Source organism: Miniopterus schreibersii (assembly GCF_964146895.1).
Source record: "Miniopterus schreibersii genome assembly, chromosome: 2".
NCBI lineage: Eukaryota > Metazoa > Chordata > Mammalia > Chiroptera > Miniopteridae > Miniopterus > Miniopterus schreibersii.
The window spans coordinates 23,476,887-23,493,366 of record NC_138102.1 but is presented as its reverse complement, the minus strand read 5'-3'; the positions used below and the strand labels follow the sequence as shown (position 1 = coordinate 23,493,366).

The 16,480-nt window shown below is 44.2% G+C and overlaps 1 protein-coding gene across 6 annotated transcripts in view; it reads right to left on the bottom strand.

Annotated features, from left to right (window-relative positions):
* Positions 1-479: 479 nt before the first annotated feature.
* Positions 480-16,480, bottom strand: part of IKBKB (inhibitor of nuclear factor kappa B kinase subunit beta) — a 52,363-nt gene continuing 36,362 nt past the window's right edge. For 3 of the 6 annotated variants that reach the window (XM_081130079.1, XM_081130084.1, XM_081130083.1), the window contains 13 exons: positions 15,417-15,546; positions 14,607-14,801; positions 13,842-13,956; positions 12,373-12,496; positions 11,650-11,801; positions 11,442-11,503; positions 10,256-10,377; positions 9,159-9,208; positions 8,949-9,048; positions 8,598-8,745; positions 5,474-5,601; positions 2,849-2,939; positions 480-1,409 (listed from right to left, as the gene is read on the bottom strand). In XM_081130079.1, the coding sequence (XP_080986205.1) occupies positions 1,344-1,409; positions 2,849-2,939; positions 5,474-5,601; positions 8,598-8,745; positions 8,949-9,048; positions 9,159-9,208; positions 10,256-10,377; positions 11,442-11,503; positions 11,650-11,801; positions 12,373-12,496; positions 13,842-13,956; positions 14,607-14,801; positions 15,417-15,546 (1,483 nt within the window). In that variant the 3' untranslated portion in view covers positions 480-1,343. The remainder of the gene's footprint in view (positions 1,410-2,848; positions 2,940-5,473; positions 5,602-8,597; positions 8,746-8,948; positions 9,049-9,158; positions 9,209-10,255; positions 10,378-11,441; positions 11,504-11,649; positions 11,802-12,372; positions 12,497-13,841; positions 13,957-14,606; positions 14,802-15,416; positions 15,547-16,480) is intronic. The other 3 variants (XM_081130082.1, XM_081130080.1, XM_081130081.1) reach the window with 3 other exon arrangements.

The following is a 16,480-nucleotide window of genomic DNA, read 5'->3' as shown; positions in this document are numbered from 1 at the left end:
GCTAATTGATATAAACGAGTTACGTTCCTATAGTTTCTCATCAACATTATAGTGAAATGACATTGAACAAAACATTATTCAAAGACCTGCTTACCTTAATATACCAGTGTACAATGTGGATCCCAGAGGCAATTAAAGCATGAAGCATTTCCAAAACTTGCTTGACCATGAAACCCTTCTGTACTGTTTCCATGAAAGCCACTTAGTGAAACTCTTTTATTCCAATTTCCTTCTCCAACCAAACTAATTTTTGTGATAATCTGAACTCGCTTTGCTTTCGTGCTTTTATATAAAGGTGAAGTTTTATGAAGTGTCAAAGAGGCAGTGATAGTGCTATGGCACTGTTTGATCCAGGCACTATTCCATCCATTAAGTTGGATTATGAGTTCATAAGTTCTAACCAGAGGTACTGTGAAAATGGATTGTGGAACCCAGTTTAAGTGTTTGAGTCATATTACAAGATACAGGAACTATTTTTTTAAATAAACCAATTTAATAATACTGCTCAATGATATGAGAGGCAGGGATTCCCCATCCCACCACCACCACACACAGAGGTATCTGAGCAAGGACAGGTGGTGTGAGCATTGTGGTCAGCAGGCCAGTGGTTGACAGGTAAAATTTTCTTCTTTTCTTCTTCTTCATGACAACTCATTCCCAAGTAATCTTTGGGACCCAAAGGAAGGGAGTTGCTCTTCCATCCTGGCTCTAGTGAGTCATACTGTGGCTGAAAGGACTACAGACAGGAGGAGCTTAGCATTCACCTACAACCTTGCCCAAGGGAGGATAACCATCAAAGTGTAGGTAAAAAGAAAATTTTAGCAGCAGTAAAATGAAAACAAGAGAATGGGGCCAGGCTAAATCCATGATTTAAAAGTCTGTTCAAGAGAAGCCAAATCCAATGAAACACTAACTGTGAGGACATGTGGGTCAGAGCCTCTGAAGATCAGGAAGGGTCAGGAGAGGACAGGCTGGCTGTTCATACTTTGTCCTGAATAATTCATGTTAGACATTTGCCCAGTGGTCTGGGGGGCAATTGTACTTGAGCAATTTTTTTTTAGGCCAGAGGAAGGAGCCACTGTGGTTTAGTCTCCCTAATGCTCCTGCCTGGCATCTGTGTTTGCTGGGACTCTGTAATAGAGGACTTCCAGTGTACAGACAAGTTGCTGGCAGTGCCCATGGAGGGCCACACCCTTGGTCCACGGTCAAAGCCACAACTGTGGGAAAGTGAGACGATCTCCATCTGGGTGTCGAAGACTGTTGGGACATCTATATAGCAGGAGCCACAGTGGGAGAGTCTCAGGCCAGGAAGCCCCATCAGGTGGTCAAGGCCACCCACACAGTCACGAGGCCTGCTCCAAGTTATTCTGCTCTTCTTCCTCCGTCTGTAACCAGCTCCAGTCTAGAGACTGAAAGTCAACAGGCAGGTTAAAAATATAGTGGCCACCAATACACCTCAGGTTGTTTTTCTTTTCCAGGAGGCAATCAGCACAATTTAGAAGGAAATTTAAACCCTCTCATTAATAACAGTCTTATTACTGCAGGGTACCCTTAAACTAAAGAGATATATTCAAAACTGTACAGGATCTTTTCTTTGTACTGGCTTGGAGTCCCTGAGATTCCTGGACTCTGGAAAGTGGAAAGGTAATTTTAGTATTACTTGTGCTCACAGCGCTTATTTATGCCCACTGTGGGTGGATGGTAGCATTCCAGGGGAGCAAAAGCACATGCAAAGGCCCTGTGGCTATAGGAGTATAGCATAATCTAGGAGCAGAGCAAATCTCAGCTACTGATTTCTAACCTCACCAGATGAAATGCTCTAATAAGAGTTCCTTTTCCTCAGGCAGAAATGCAAATCAGCAGTGAAAGGCTTAAATATACAGTCCTAGAAGGAAGAGCAGCAACAACAGATATAGAAAGCCCCCAAACAGGAGAACAACATTTGAATAAATACAGATCATTAAAATTAATGGTATCCCCTCTGAGTTTTCTGAAAACTAAGAAGTTCGGGGGAGGCTAGCAGGTGATTATACTGGCAGGGAAAGGGCATTTAAAGATCTGAGGGATTTAGGATCCTTGAAGCAACATTAGTTTTGTCCTAATGTGCCTGTATCTTGACTAGTTTTTCTCTAGATTAGTTCCCTATAACTAGTACTACCTGCAGCTAAGCTCTGAGTCCCTGAGAAGTGAGGCCACGACAGGTCCCTGCTTTATCCCTGAAGTCAAGCATAGCACCCACAACACACAAATGCTCAACAACAGAACAAAAGGTGCCGGGGTTTGGGGGAGGAAGGGTGCCACAGAATAATGTTATCTTCTTCATAAGGATCAAGTGTTATAAGGACTAAATGAGATAATGCACATAAAGTAACCGTTAGCGTTATTATGATGGTGACAAATAATAAATATGTACAGTTGACCCTTGAACAACAAGGTTTGAACTATACAGGTCTACTTATATGCAAATTTTTTCCAATAAATACAGTAAATGTATTTTCCTTATGATTTCCTTAATAACATTTTCTTTTCTCTAGCTTATTTTATTGTAAGAATATAGTATATAATACATATAACATACAAAATACGTGTTAATTGACGGTTTATGTTATCAGTAAGGCTTCCCAGTTAAGAGTAGGCTATTCATAGATAAGTTGTTGGGGAGTCAAAAGTTATACATGGATTTTTGACTGTTGGCACCCCTATCCCCTGTGTTGTTTAAGGGTCAACTGTACTAGAAAATCATAAGTGAATACTGAGGTTGAGGAAATGCTGGGTTGCCTTTCCATTTTCTTTTTCTCATCTGCTGTAGAAAGGACATGGGATAGATGGGGTTCACACAGGCCATTACCCGTAAACTCTGGTCCTGTTCTTTCATGGCATCTTGCATTGCACTTTCTAGCTGGGTGCAGAGAGTGTGTGCTTCGGCCACCAGTTCTTCACTAAAAAAAAGGAGAGTTATTAGAAAGTGGTCAGTAATATTTCTTCAGAGATACTACTACTACTGTTTAAAAATATACTAAAACGCTTTTGACAAGATTTTTTAAATTAAGAATTATTTTGGCCCAGCCAGGCGTAGCTCAGAGGTTGAGCATTGACCTAGGATCCAGGAGATCATGGTTCAATTCCCAGTCAGGGCACATGCCGGGGTTGTGGGCTCGATCCCCAATCGGGCGTGCAGGAGGCAGCCGATCAAGGACAACTTTCTCGTCATCGATGTTTCTATCTCTCTCTCTCCCTCTCCCTTCCTCTCTCTCTGAAATCAATAAATTTATATTTAAAATAAAATGCCACCTCTTTAAAAAAAAAAAAAAAAAGAATTATTTTGGTGCTGAGTGTCTTGAAACACCATGTCATTCACTAGTGATCTCATTTACCTAGTTAAGTACTTTTCGGAAACCAAAGCTAGCCATGGAGCATTACCTGTCACAGTGTGAAAAAGCAAACAGATCCCCACCTAATAAAAAAGTTAAAACTAAAGGAACTCTTTCAGACTTAACTAGATAGCTGAATTTATTAAATTCTCTCTAAACTGCCAATATCTAAAGATAACTCCCAAATCCCGTTTTCCAATTTTTGAAGTGGGAAAATATATTTATAAACCAAGCAATTTCACCAGGTTTCTACAGTTCCTTGAGATCTGAGAAAAAACAGGTCTGGGGTCTGATTTCATTTAATCTGTGCTCTCTCTTTTCTATGATAACAATGCACATGTCCTATCAAGAATGGGCCATGATGAGATAGGGGAGAGTATAATACACCACCTGCCCTTTTCTAACCTCAGCTCAATGTGGAGAAACAATCGGCAACCCGTGCTCACAAGATGACTCTTCTAGATCTTTGAGCACATCACTGGAACGAATATGAAAAATACAGCAAGGCAGTGTCCTCTCACCTTGCAAAGTATGACACTGATGGAAGGAACACAGGGCACCTTTTTGCTTAGCCTCATCTACAGGGCTACTAACTAGGTTAAAGGCTCAGTGCCAGCTCCAAAGGACAAGGGAGGAGGCACAGGACCCAGTCACTATCCTCGAGGAACTCACAGTAGGTCGGGAAGAGAATTAAGAACCTAAGGCCACATATGATTAAGTACCAAAACAGTATATGCTGTGAACTCCCCTAGTACTGAAACAGGACTTTTTCAAACAGCTTTACTGAGGCAAATTTACATACCATAAAATTCACCCAGTTAAATTATACAATTCTATAGTTTCAGTACATTTACAGAGCTGTGCAACCATCACAATAATCTTGTCTTGGAACATTTTCATCACCCAAAACGCAATCTTGTATCCATTATCAACCACTTCCCATTCCTCCTCCCCACCTGCCCTAGGCAATCATTAATCTATTTTCTATGTCTCTAGATTTGCCTAGAGGAACTGATTTTAACCATCGCCAAAGCCTAGAGCCTGGCACACAGAACTGCAGAGTTAATGGGTGTGGGACTGAATTATAAACAAAAAAACCCACAGGAGGTCTGAGAAGAGAGCAATCCCTATATGCTTGTGTGGTCAGGGCTTTGGAGGAGGTAGGAAGCAGCAGTGACCACCAGATGGGAGGACCATTCCAGGGAAGCTCTCGAACTTGAGTGTGCATTGGAATCAGCCACAGCAGCTTGTTAAACACAGACTGCTGTGCCCCACCCTGGAGCTTCTGATTCAGAATCTACATTTCTAACAAGATGCTGCTGATGCTGATGGTCTGGACCAGACTTTAAGGACCACTGAGCTAAGAGCAAAGAGTTTGTGCAGGAACAGGGGATCTGCCTGGAGAGCCACTCTGAGCTAGCCGTGAATGTCTGAAAAGGCTCAGGATGAATCCTCCAGGAAGTGGGAAACCATTACTAGTTACTGACCAAGGAATAACTTGGTCAAAATGGTATTTTGTGAGGGCTAATCTGACCAGAGAGGGCTTGGAGGCAGTACTAGGCAGGAAACAGGGAGGTCAAAAGCTTGCCAGAAAGGACTGAAGTACTCTGTTCACCTCTCTGTGGCAGTGGTCCAGGAGGCAGGAGGGGAGAGGAAGAGATGAATGGGAGGTGATGAGAGACAATGGGAGGAAAATAGTAACTTGGTAACTCAAAGTGGTGTTGGGGTGAGGGGAGGAGGCAAGATGACTCAGGTGGGATGAATGAGGCCCTCCCTGTAAGGAATCTGGTTTTTGGAGACAGATAATGACTGATGGACTACGTAATAGCATGTGACTGGCTAGCACTTTCAATATTCTCATTGAGCAATTAGTAATCCACCCCTCAGACAGGAAATTTTAGTTACCAAGATATTCAGACTCCCAAGGGACTATGAGACATTTGTCCCTGCAGTGTCTATCACATGTAGCAAACGCAAAGAAAAACATGCACAAAATCATCAGACAAATGAAATAATCTATCAGTGATAAACATCCATTTCCATCCCACGACCTCCTGATGTGTCCCTGAATATTACACTTGGCACTGTTAACAATGACGTACCGTTTGTCGACTGACTCAGGTAAGCTGTCCGGGGCAGTGGGAGGCTGAGACATCAGCTGACCAGAGTGACTAAGGCGAGAAGCATTCATGCTATCTGGGCTTCCACTAACAGGACCACGGACCTTGCTCTAAAGAAAAACCAAAAAGAAAGTCAAAAGAATTTTGGAGCAAAGGGATAATTCAACTTTTGCACTTACACCATAGTATTTTCTCATGAGAAACTGGCCACAAGACACAGAGGATATTGGTCAACACCTATATCTATGACAACAGCTGGTAGTTTGCATTTCAGTTTAGAAAGTGTTTCTGTTTTAGGTGCACTTTTTGATAAAAGGTTCTAAATATAGAGAGATTTGAGTGCCTGTATTTGTAAGCTTTAGTTCATTAAAATGTATTGCTTAATGAACTCATATAAGGAAATTAAAAGTGACGTGTTATTACTCTTCTCCAAGTAGAAGACTGACAGGCAAAAAAGTTATCAGTGACTTTCTGTGAATCGCACCATCTGTGGGACAACTGAGAAGAAAACCAAGATAGTCTGACTCCCAGGCTGCTGCAGCCACTCCGCCTCAAAGCCAAGATGCTAAACCAATGGCTGCTGCTCCACCTACTTGCACTCCTCAAACCTGGAGCCCACAGACATGGTCTATGGTCAACTTCCTCAGCACCTCAAGCCACCTCTTCCTCCCTGAGTCCGCACCACTCTCATCTGTTGGCCTCACCTACTGCTCATTAACCCCTCCTCACCCTCACTGCAGCCTGCTGTTTTTCATCCCTCTCAGCCGCTCAAACTGTGGGACCCACCCTGGCTCCACATCCTCCCTTCCAGCCAAATGGCAAGGTCCAACCTCACCCAGCCATTCAAGACCCTATTTTGCCCTGCTCTTTGTCCTGCTGTGTTATCCCTGGGGATTATCACCCTTGGAGAGACCCAGCCATCCACCTCCCTCACTTTTGCCGGGGTCCACAAGTGAGGAAGGAGATCACTACTGTGCTGTTTGGCTCCTTACTTTTCTACCATCCTGTCCTGTCCACCACAGGAACTACTTAGTTCCAGCCCCACTAAGTGGCACCCCACGCTCAATGGTAAGGTCGGCCAAAGTCTCAAATCTGTTCTCCAGATGCCACCAGAGTGAATTTTCTAAAACCCTGATGTGATCATCCCATTCCCATACTTGACTTCCTTCTATATGAAAGGAAAAAACAAATACTACGATGTTTCCATGTCTTCAAAACAGTGTGGCCTGTATGAGCTAGCCCTTGCCTACTTGTCCAGTGCCATCCCCAGTGATGCCCTTCCCCCACACCACACCAACCTATTTATATTTCCTCTGTCCAGGCCTGTGACAGAGCAATGTCTTTATCCTGGAATATCCTCATCTCCCCTGGCCACCTCCCTCCCTCCTATTCACTCTTCAGGTGAAACAATACCTCCTTGTGAATGTTTTCTGTGGTTCCCTTACCTCTAAGACTGAAGCTGGCATTCCTCCTCTGCATTCACGTTATAGCTTGTGCTTATTATAGCTGCTGTATGGGACTTCCTGCTCTAAACTGTTTTCATTCATTTCCCTGCCTGTGCCCCCACCAGAATATGAGCTTGTTAGGCCAGGCTCCATGCTTATTTTTCCTCCCATAGCTCCAGTTTTCAGCACCCTGCTAGACATATAGTTAGCACTCAATAAATGCTGAATGGATGCAGATGACAGATCAGGTGATCGCCTATGAATACCTCAACTTCCCTCTCCCTGTTAAGTCTTCTCTGCCACGTCATCTCTCCCCTCTTCTTTTCCCCCTTACTTCCCAAGGCCAAACTCATGATGCTGACCTCTCCACTGTTCTCAAGACTAGAGACTAAACTGTCTCTTATCACTTTGATACTGTGAATCCCCCAGGACACCGTTTCCTTCTGCTTGGCTTACAAATATGCTCCAGTTGCCATAATCTTAAAAAACACCATCCTTGTATCCTGCTTCCACCCTAAGAATTCCCATTCTCCTCTTTGCTCTAAAGTAGGGGTGGGGAACATCCAGCCCATGGGGCCATTGGTCTGGCCCTGCCAAGGCCTCACCAAAGAGAAGCAGTTCCAGCCATCACATTAGGGGTGAGTTAAATGTTTGACCAATATAGCAGGCTAATTTTTAAGTTGATAATTTTGTATGGCCCGTGAATGATGTTATAAATATCCAAATGGCCCTTGGCAGAAAAAAGGTTCCCCACCCTTGCTCTAAAGGCTACTGATGACTAATTGGCTCTCTTTTCAGCCTCTTCAGTCTTTGTGTAGCTTCACAGTGGGGGCCACTCCCCCATCAGCTCTGGCCTCCATGGTTTTTGCCTGGTTCTTTTCACCTCTCTGTCCTGAGCTCTCTTTTTTGTGTTATGTTTTCTCTCTGAGCAAATTCAGTGGAATCACAGCTACGTTAAGACAGATGGGGGGTGCAGGAAGTGTAAGTTAGAACAGAAGCAGCAGACGTAGATGAGGATCCCCCGCGTCACACCACCATGCACTGCAGAGGACTAAAAGGAGGACCCCCGAAGATCTGTCCATTCCTAACTCCAGGAACCTGGGAGTGCGACCTTATGTGGAAAGAGGGTCTTTGCAGGTGTAGTTAAGGATCCCCAGATGAGATCATCCTGGACTATCTGGGTGGGAACGAAATTCAATGACAAGTGTTCTTATAAGAGACACCCACAAGGGAGGCACGGAGATGGCCATGAGAAGACAGAGGCAGAGAATGGAATGATGCAGCCACAAGCCAAAGAACAACTGGAGCCACCAGGAGCTCAGAGAGGCAGGAAGGATCCTCCTCTAGAGCCTACAGAGGGAGCCTAGCCATGCCAACACCTTGATTTCAGACTTCTGACAGAATACTTGGTGGTAACTTATTACAGTAGCCACAGGAAATGCACACATGCATAAATAAAAACAACAGGCCTAGGCCCTAACTCTGCCCCTCCCTGCTCACTCTAAGTCATGAAGAGGTGAAAACTGAGCAGCAGCAGCTGAATGGTTTGTCCGTGGCTTTATGGTCTCCCTTATAGGGTGGTGACAGCTGCACAGAGGTGGAAAGGCCCAGAGAGGCTGGCAGACTGAGGGCTGTGTGCCTGACTACAGGGGCTCACTCACACAAGCGATCTTCAGGAGATTCCAGAGCTCCTTCTGTCGCTTTTCCTGAAGCCGAACCACAGTCTTCTCATCCTCATTCATTAAACTCACCACCTCTTCCACCTTGGGCAACAATTCCAGAGCCTTCTGCTTGCAAACCACAGTTTTACTGTAAAGAATAAACAAGACAAAGCCCAGTGGCATTTGGGTTGAAGAAGGCAGGACATAATTCCTGATTATGAATCCAATCAGCAGTTGCAGATAATTTTTCTGCAGGTGCACAAGCACATCAGAGTGGAGTGAAGAAATGGCTTCACACAGCCTCGTGGCTTCTTCCCATTCCACCTCGAGTAGGGAAGGAGGGGCTTATACCTGAGCTGTGTATAAATCACTCGCACTTTCTTCTCAAAGGCTTGGATTGCCTGAAGTAGCAGTCGCACCATCTCCTGACTGTCACCCTCAGTTCGCTGGTCTGGAAAGAGGAAAGAAGTTGCACAATTCCTCCAGGTGGCTGGCAGAGAGTACCAATGCCTCGCACCTGAGATAACAAGGAACCCAAGGCAGGCATAAAACCCCACTTACCTCTTGGTTTTTCCCTGAGTCTCCTGTAAAGCTCCCTCGCTTGCTCTTCTCTGAAATATACAAATAAGCAGCTCTGTCTAGATTTGAGGATTGATAAGCTAATTCCTCTCCATTACTGATCTCTAGAAGTAAGGCTGGCAATATGTCTTGACTGGAGAAAATGATTATTCCTGGTGATATTACAGTTGATGTCTACAATAAGAGTCTCTATCCTTTGGAATTCCTGTCCACTCGGTTTCCACAACAGTAATTCCAGGTGCAATCCCTGGACCCAAGCCGAGAACATGGCTTCCTCTTGAAAACGCAAGAACAGGGTGAATACTTCTATCTCTTTTTCCCCTTAACACAGTAAGACTGGCTGGTATTTTCAGAGTGACTTTCATTTGAAAACTAGAGGAGAATAAAGGTTTAAATGATTCAAGAAAATATAGAATACAAATAATCAGATTCCTGATGTTCCAGCTCCTGGTCCTGAGAATCCTAGTAAAGGCAACAGAGAATACTGCTGAGCCCAAATGTGAGAGCTCCTGAGAAGGTGATGTGCCTGCCTCCCTCCTATCTGCACCCTAGGGGCTGTGTGCAACTTCCTTCAGGCAGGACTGCTCTACCTGGACACCTCGTCCTCTCTCGGAGCCAAGGTCCTGATAAAGACTCAAATGAATAGTTTCCAGGTCCAAACTTCTAAGAGTTGCCAGGCTTCTCCTTCTCTGCTCTACTTTCTGCTCTTTGGGCTACACCTGGGTCAGGGTGGGCTGGACGAACAGTGACACCTGATATTCTAGTATTTAGCCTTTATAGTTCACAAACTACTGCTCCATGCATTATCTGAACTGGTCCTCACAACTTCGGGAGGTGAGACAACTTTTCTGGCTACTAAACAGGTATGGAAACTAAGGCTCAGAGTGATGGTGATCTGTCCTTGCTCGTCTCTGGAACATGCTGAGGTGACTCACTGGGGGTGAGAGGTGTGTGCTGTATAGAACAGTCTCATGAGCTTCCATAATAACCACACATGATCCCATCACACATGGAAACTCCAGCTGAGGCATGTGCATGTATTGTGGACAGTATGTCGTCCCCACCCAGATGGTACTCACAAGTCATCCAGCGTTCCCCCCTGCTTCCGACCCATTGGGCTCCTCTGCAAGTCCACGATGTCTGTCTGCAGTGCCATCATCCGCTCCACCAGATGTTTCACTTCATTCTCCTGAAGAAAAAGCTGTGCTAATGTCAACTGACATAACAGCATTCTGAGATGCAAGATTTTCAGGGAAACCCTCTAAGTTCACTGTAGACTCCAGATAGACTGGCTAGAAGGAATATGAACTTTGGAGCCAGAATGAGCTGGGTTTGGAACTCAGGTCTACACTTTCTGTGTAACCCTTGGGCAAGTTACTTAACCCCTGGTCTGCAGTTGCCTCCACCATAAAACAGGCTTCTATTAGGGCCGTTTTAGGGGGATAAGTACATGAAGTATCTGGCATGGTGCCTGGCATATAGAAGAGTGCCCAGTGCATGCACATTCCTTTCTATTCTCTTAATTTATCCATCCAATGTCATCCCATGTGAGGGCCTGGATGCTTTTATTTTACAGATCATATATGTAAGTGCCATGATGGGTAAAGCACTCACCCATCTGTATGGTTAAATAAGGTGTTGCCTATATACATTCATCTTCAAGCGTTCATTCAGTACCAACTTACAGAAACAAACATTAAAATACAGTGGTGAAGGTCCTTGCCCAAGTTCACAGGGGAAAATGGTGAAAAAGTCCAAGAAAAAGCCTCAGAGCCCAAGGTCTTCAATTTGTATGAGGGCCACTAAGTAACACTTCCCCTGCCTTCCTAACATTTTTCAGTGGCATTTGATTTACACTGTCCTAAGACTCTCTGCCTAGACCTTTTCTTTCCTATGGATTTAGTGTCCCAGCAAAATTAGGCAAAAACCTTTGACAAGATAGAGTGTTGGTCATTTGTGCATGGCCCTCTCTAACAGGAACAGATCTAGGCTTCCCCCCAAGGACACTTTACCCTTTGCTCCTTATTGGAATCTGGACCAGCTCTCTCCATCTGCATAGCCGCTGGAGCTGCAACAGTGGAGCCCCGTTTAGTGGCTACTTTCTCTGCCTCTTTCCAGCAAGTTCTAGTTAAAGTCAAAGAGCTTGGCCAGGAAGACCTGAGTTCTCATATACAAGATCAAAGTGGTGTTTCAAGAGAAAGTGGAAAATGTAGAAAAAGCCTCATCCCCCACAGTAAGGATATAAACCTAAAATGAGTCTCCTACCTGCCCACAGAGCTCCACAGCCTGTTCCATTTCCCTCCAGGCCAGCAGCAGTTTATCTGATGCTGGGGAGAAAAATGTAGGGGGTGGAAATGAAGACACCACAAAAGCAAAACAGAAATAAGCAAATCAATTATAAAAGGATAAAAGAAACCTCAGGAAAACAAGAATGAAATGGTCTCTCCAAACTCATTGCGAAGAGTACACTCACTGATCCCAAACTCAGTTTGCTCACTATACTTCTCCAGGTCAATCTGGATGCTGGTCTTAAAGAAATCCAACTTGGCTTTGAGCTGCTGAGACATGGAGGCCATGGAATTCTTCATCTTGGAGAGGCAGCTGTTATTCCGGAGGAGATTCATCCTGTAGGGACCACAAGAAACAGAGCCTTGGGGCATCTATGGGATCCAAATATCATTTCCTGTACAATAACAAGCTGCCTCAAATGCCAGGCCAGATCCCTGCTATAATTATTATAAGAACAGCCACTTATAACCATAAAGACAATTTCCTAACCCTCAGCCATGCATGAGGTCCTGCACCAAAATTGGAATTAGACAGAGTAATACACAAAGGGCCAATAATCCAAACTAGTCAAAACCTGGGGAAAAGTCAGTCAGTTCCTGGCATGACAATCAGGGGAGTGCTGCTGATCCAAATTGCAATGAGCTCCTCCATGTTCCAAATTCTGCCCCCAGTTCAAGCCCAAACCTCCATTTATGCTCCTGCTCCATGTGCTGACCTCACCCTGTCAGGTCTAAAAGGGCCTCCCTCCAGCCAGCCCAGCTGACCACGTCCTGCCCATCCAAACCAGTGTCTCCACTCTTGTCTCTCCTAACAGTTGCTTCTGGGCCCCTGCCTCTGCCACCTCCCTGTGGCAAAAGCCACCAAGAAATTTTAAATAAGTCAAGTCCAAAACCGCCTGGCACAATACATGGCAGCTCGCTGTCCCTGCTGCAGCCGGTTACAGTCCTCCTTCAGGGTTTGGATGCTGTGCCAGACCTGGCCCCATACTTTCCGCAGCTGGAAGAAAGGCAGGTTCCTCTTGGGCTCTTGAACTGGAACACAGACATATACAATTGTCAGAGAATAACTCCCCTACAATTAACCACATCCTGCCTTGAGACATCACTGGTACTTTCACATTTTTAAAAGTTATATAACTACTGTGCTGTTACATAACTTTTTGGGGTGTTGTCTGGTTACTGTCTTGTACATTTTTTGTACCCCATTACAGAACAAGCATATACCAGTCAGTAAACAGCTGTTAATTTGATTTGATGAAGCACTTTGTGAATCATGTGGAGATAGTGACATGTACACAGGCTCATATATTTTCAATAGAAACTCTTATGCTCACAATATTCAAGGTTGTACGAAGCTTTCTAAAAATGCAGCTTCAACCAGCAGTTCTGGAAGATGACTAAATAAGCAGTAAGACTGGAGATCTCTAAGCCTTTGGATCCTTAATCTGCTTGTTCTGTGTGTGTGTGTGTGTGTGTGTGAGAGAGAGAGAGAGAGAGAGAGAACAGGACTGGGAGATACATTAAAATGCCCATCAACCTGGCCAGGTGGCTCAGTCAATTAGAGCATCAATTGATGCGGGTTCAATTCCTGGTCGGGGCGCATACGGGAAGCAACTGATCAATGTTTCTCTCTCACATTAATGTTTCTCTCTCCCCTCCCCTTCCTCTCTCTCTAAAATCACTTTAAAAAATCCTCAGGTGAGGATTAAAAAAAAATTTTTTTAATGTCCATCTAACATTCGTACAATGGACTACTTACTACACAGGCATTTAAAAAATAGGCAGCTCTATATGCACCAAAAGGGGAAAGAAATCTCCAAAATATATTGTTAAGTGAAAAAGGCAGATACAGAACAGTATTTATTATATGCTACCATTTGGGAGGAAAAAAGAAGATATATATATATATATATATATATATATTTTATAAATGCACAAGTAGAATATCCCTGGGAGGTATACCCAAGAATTTGATAGCAGCAGTTTCTCTGGAAGAGGCTGTGGAACTGGGGAGAGAGGAGGCTTATTTTTCAAGGTATATCCTCTTGCACCTTTTGTTTTTTGTGTGCATGTATTCATTATTAAAATATAAATAAACTCGAAAGTAAATAAAATGGCCATCTGATTCAAGTTCAGTGACTTCAGGCAGTATTCTCTGTCCTCTGTTTAACAAACTTCTACCTAGGAGGCTGAAATTAACTGAAGACTTCCTTTACTCTTGTCCGGCTGGGCTGCTCCTCACATGTCCCTAGTAAAGAAGGCTGCCCAGGGGATAGGGTAAGCTGATTTCCTTGGTGTGGACCCTCTCCCTCCTGCCTTGCCCCAGCATTTAAGTGATTTTAAAAAAAACTAAAAAAAATAACAACGATGTTCTTACGGATACAGCTGACACTTTCAGGTTGAGGACGTGGGGAGATCTGAGTCTCATAGGTGACTTTACTGTTGTCAAAGAGAAAAACGAGATCCATGTCCAGTGTGCGGCCCTCATTTAGCTGCAAAGGGACAAAAACGAAAATAAGATCTCGTGGACCCAACCCCTCCTTTTCCTAAGTAAAAGTAATAACGAAGAGATTTCAGTGTTTCCCACTGTTTACCAACAGCATCATCTTTAGCCAGCAAGTACCATGCACTAGTATGGCCTCTACTTCCTTTTCCTCTTCCATTTATACTTATTTATCTACCACTAATTACATTCTATTTTATTCTATGGTTGTCCTTTTGGTGCAATTTAGATATTTGCTATCTCCTTTCCTCCGGATGATTGTTTCTTATGTGTTAACTGCATCAGCTTTTGAGGGCAGGAACCACGTTTTGCATGACTATGACTGTCAGCACAGCTCTGTACACAAGAGGTATATCATAAATAGTTTTGGTTGACTTAGAAGAATGAAGCATCACTTTGACAATAAAGGCAAAATAAAAGCACTCTAAGTGGTCCGGAAGTAACAAGTCAAGTGTGGAGTGATTGATATCTCCTATTAGGCCACACAGGGGATCTTAAATCCAACTTTAAAAACATAGGCAGGTATCTGTGTAATGGACAGAACTGATAAAGTAGAGCTAAAATCTGAATGCATGATTATTTCCCTTGCAGGCAAAGTTGGGATAAAACAGGGCATTCTGCAAGAAGCCAGGGGCTCACCTTGCCATCTGAAATACACTGAGTAGCAGGCTTGTCGGGGATCAATGCCAGACCCGCTTCTTGCAGCAGCTCCTGGTCCTCCTCAGGGATTCCTGTGTCCTGCCCGATTCTGGCCTTTAAGCTCTGTAGACTCTCATCTTCTGACACTGGATAGGTGTGAATGGTGCCTGTGACCATGTTCAAGATATGAACCAGCTGCAATACAACCCAGATGTTATTGGAAAATCCCAAATTTACAGAGATGCCCATCTCTTTGCCTGGATCCTCTGCTACTCCCAACACATCCCAGCCACACAAAGCAAGAATGGGAGCCTGAGTGTCACGGTATATATACCTGAGTCTTCAATATTCATGTCTGTCCATAGCTACAATCTTATGACCTATGTCAGTCAGCACAGGGGTTCTATCCTCTTACTTATGTAAAGAGTATATTCTCACAACAGCCTAATTTTCCCCACTGGTCAGGAGGCACATGACCTTTTTTTTTTTAAATCCTCACTTGAGGATATTTTTTCAGAGAGTGGAAGCAGGGGAGACAGAGAGAAAGAGAGAGAGAAACATCGATGTGAGAGAGACACAATGATTAGTTGCCTCCCACTTGTGTGCCAACCGGGGCCCAGGGATTGAGCCTGCAACAGAGGTACATGCCCTTGGCTGGAATCAAACCTGGGAAACTTCAGTCTGAGGGCCAGTGCTCTAACCACTGAGTCAAACCGGCTAGGGCATGACCTGTTTTTTTTTAACAAGCATTTCTTTCTCATAAGAACTGCCATGTCCCATGGGGACCTGACCTGTTGCCTCCATGCTCACCTTTAAGTTTAATATGTCATCCAGGGCCTTGAAGCAGCCATTGGGCCCATACACAGGATCAGTGCCCCTTTGTCGGGGTTGCCACATTAGCATCAGCTGCAGCCACTTCTCCAGTAGTTGTGCCAGGACGCTGAGAAGAGGAGCACAGTGTAGGAGGAGATGCTGCTAATGTGAAATTCAGGTGGCCTTAACATGCGAATTGAAAAGCACACATCTCACATGCATTTCACCATTATACACACAGATGGCAGCCAATTAAATGATCACTAAAAAGGAATTAATCTGAGAGAAAAAGTGAGCAATTTCCAACCAACTTAATTATTCAGGTGCTTATCACCTCTCCTGATCTGATGAAACATCCCCTCAAATCAGGGATTTCTCAACAGATGGGTCAACAGGCTGATCCACAGCTGGCTATTCAAGATGATCTAAGCTTTGTAAAAACACTTTATAGGCATGCCTGACCTCCAGGTGATCTCCACACACAATTTAGACCCCCTGCTGCTGGAGTTTTTTGTAAATCACCCTCCCTCAAAGGCATTTGGCTCACAATACAAAGGTCACATTCCTTCCCTTGGCACTGCAGACCCTCCACAGCCTGCCTACTGTAAGGTCTCAGCTGACCTCTCACCACTCCTCCACAAAAGCCCTTCATGAGGCCAACAGGGCTACTGACTGATTCCCTAAATGTGCCTTTGCTCCCCCCAATCTTTTCCCTTTGAAATTCCTTCCTCTTAATCAATTCATGTCCCACACATCTTTCCAGATCTTTCCATAAAGTTCCAGCTCATCCAAAATCATTCCACACAGCTGTAATCCACACATCTCCCCATCCCCTAAATACTCTTGGTAATTACCCATGCTACTCATGGATAATGTGACTGCCCTGTGGCTTTCTTTTGTACTATTACCCAATTCTGATATTACTGTTTAACTGTTCATATTCTGGCTCTAAGACCAGATTGCAATGCTGTCGAAACTACAAAGGTTTATTTGTTGGCTATGACACAGTATTAGGCTACATGAGGAGTACAAAGAGAAATTAAAAGGCTTACAGCTGAGTA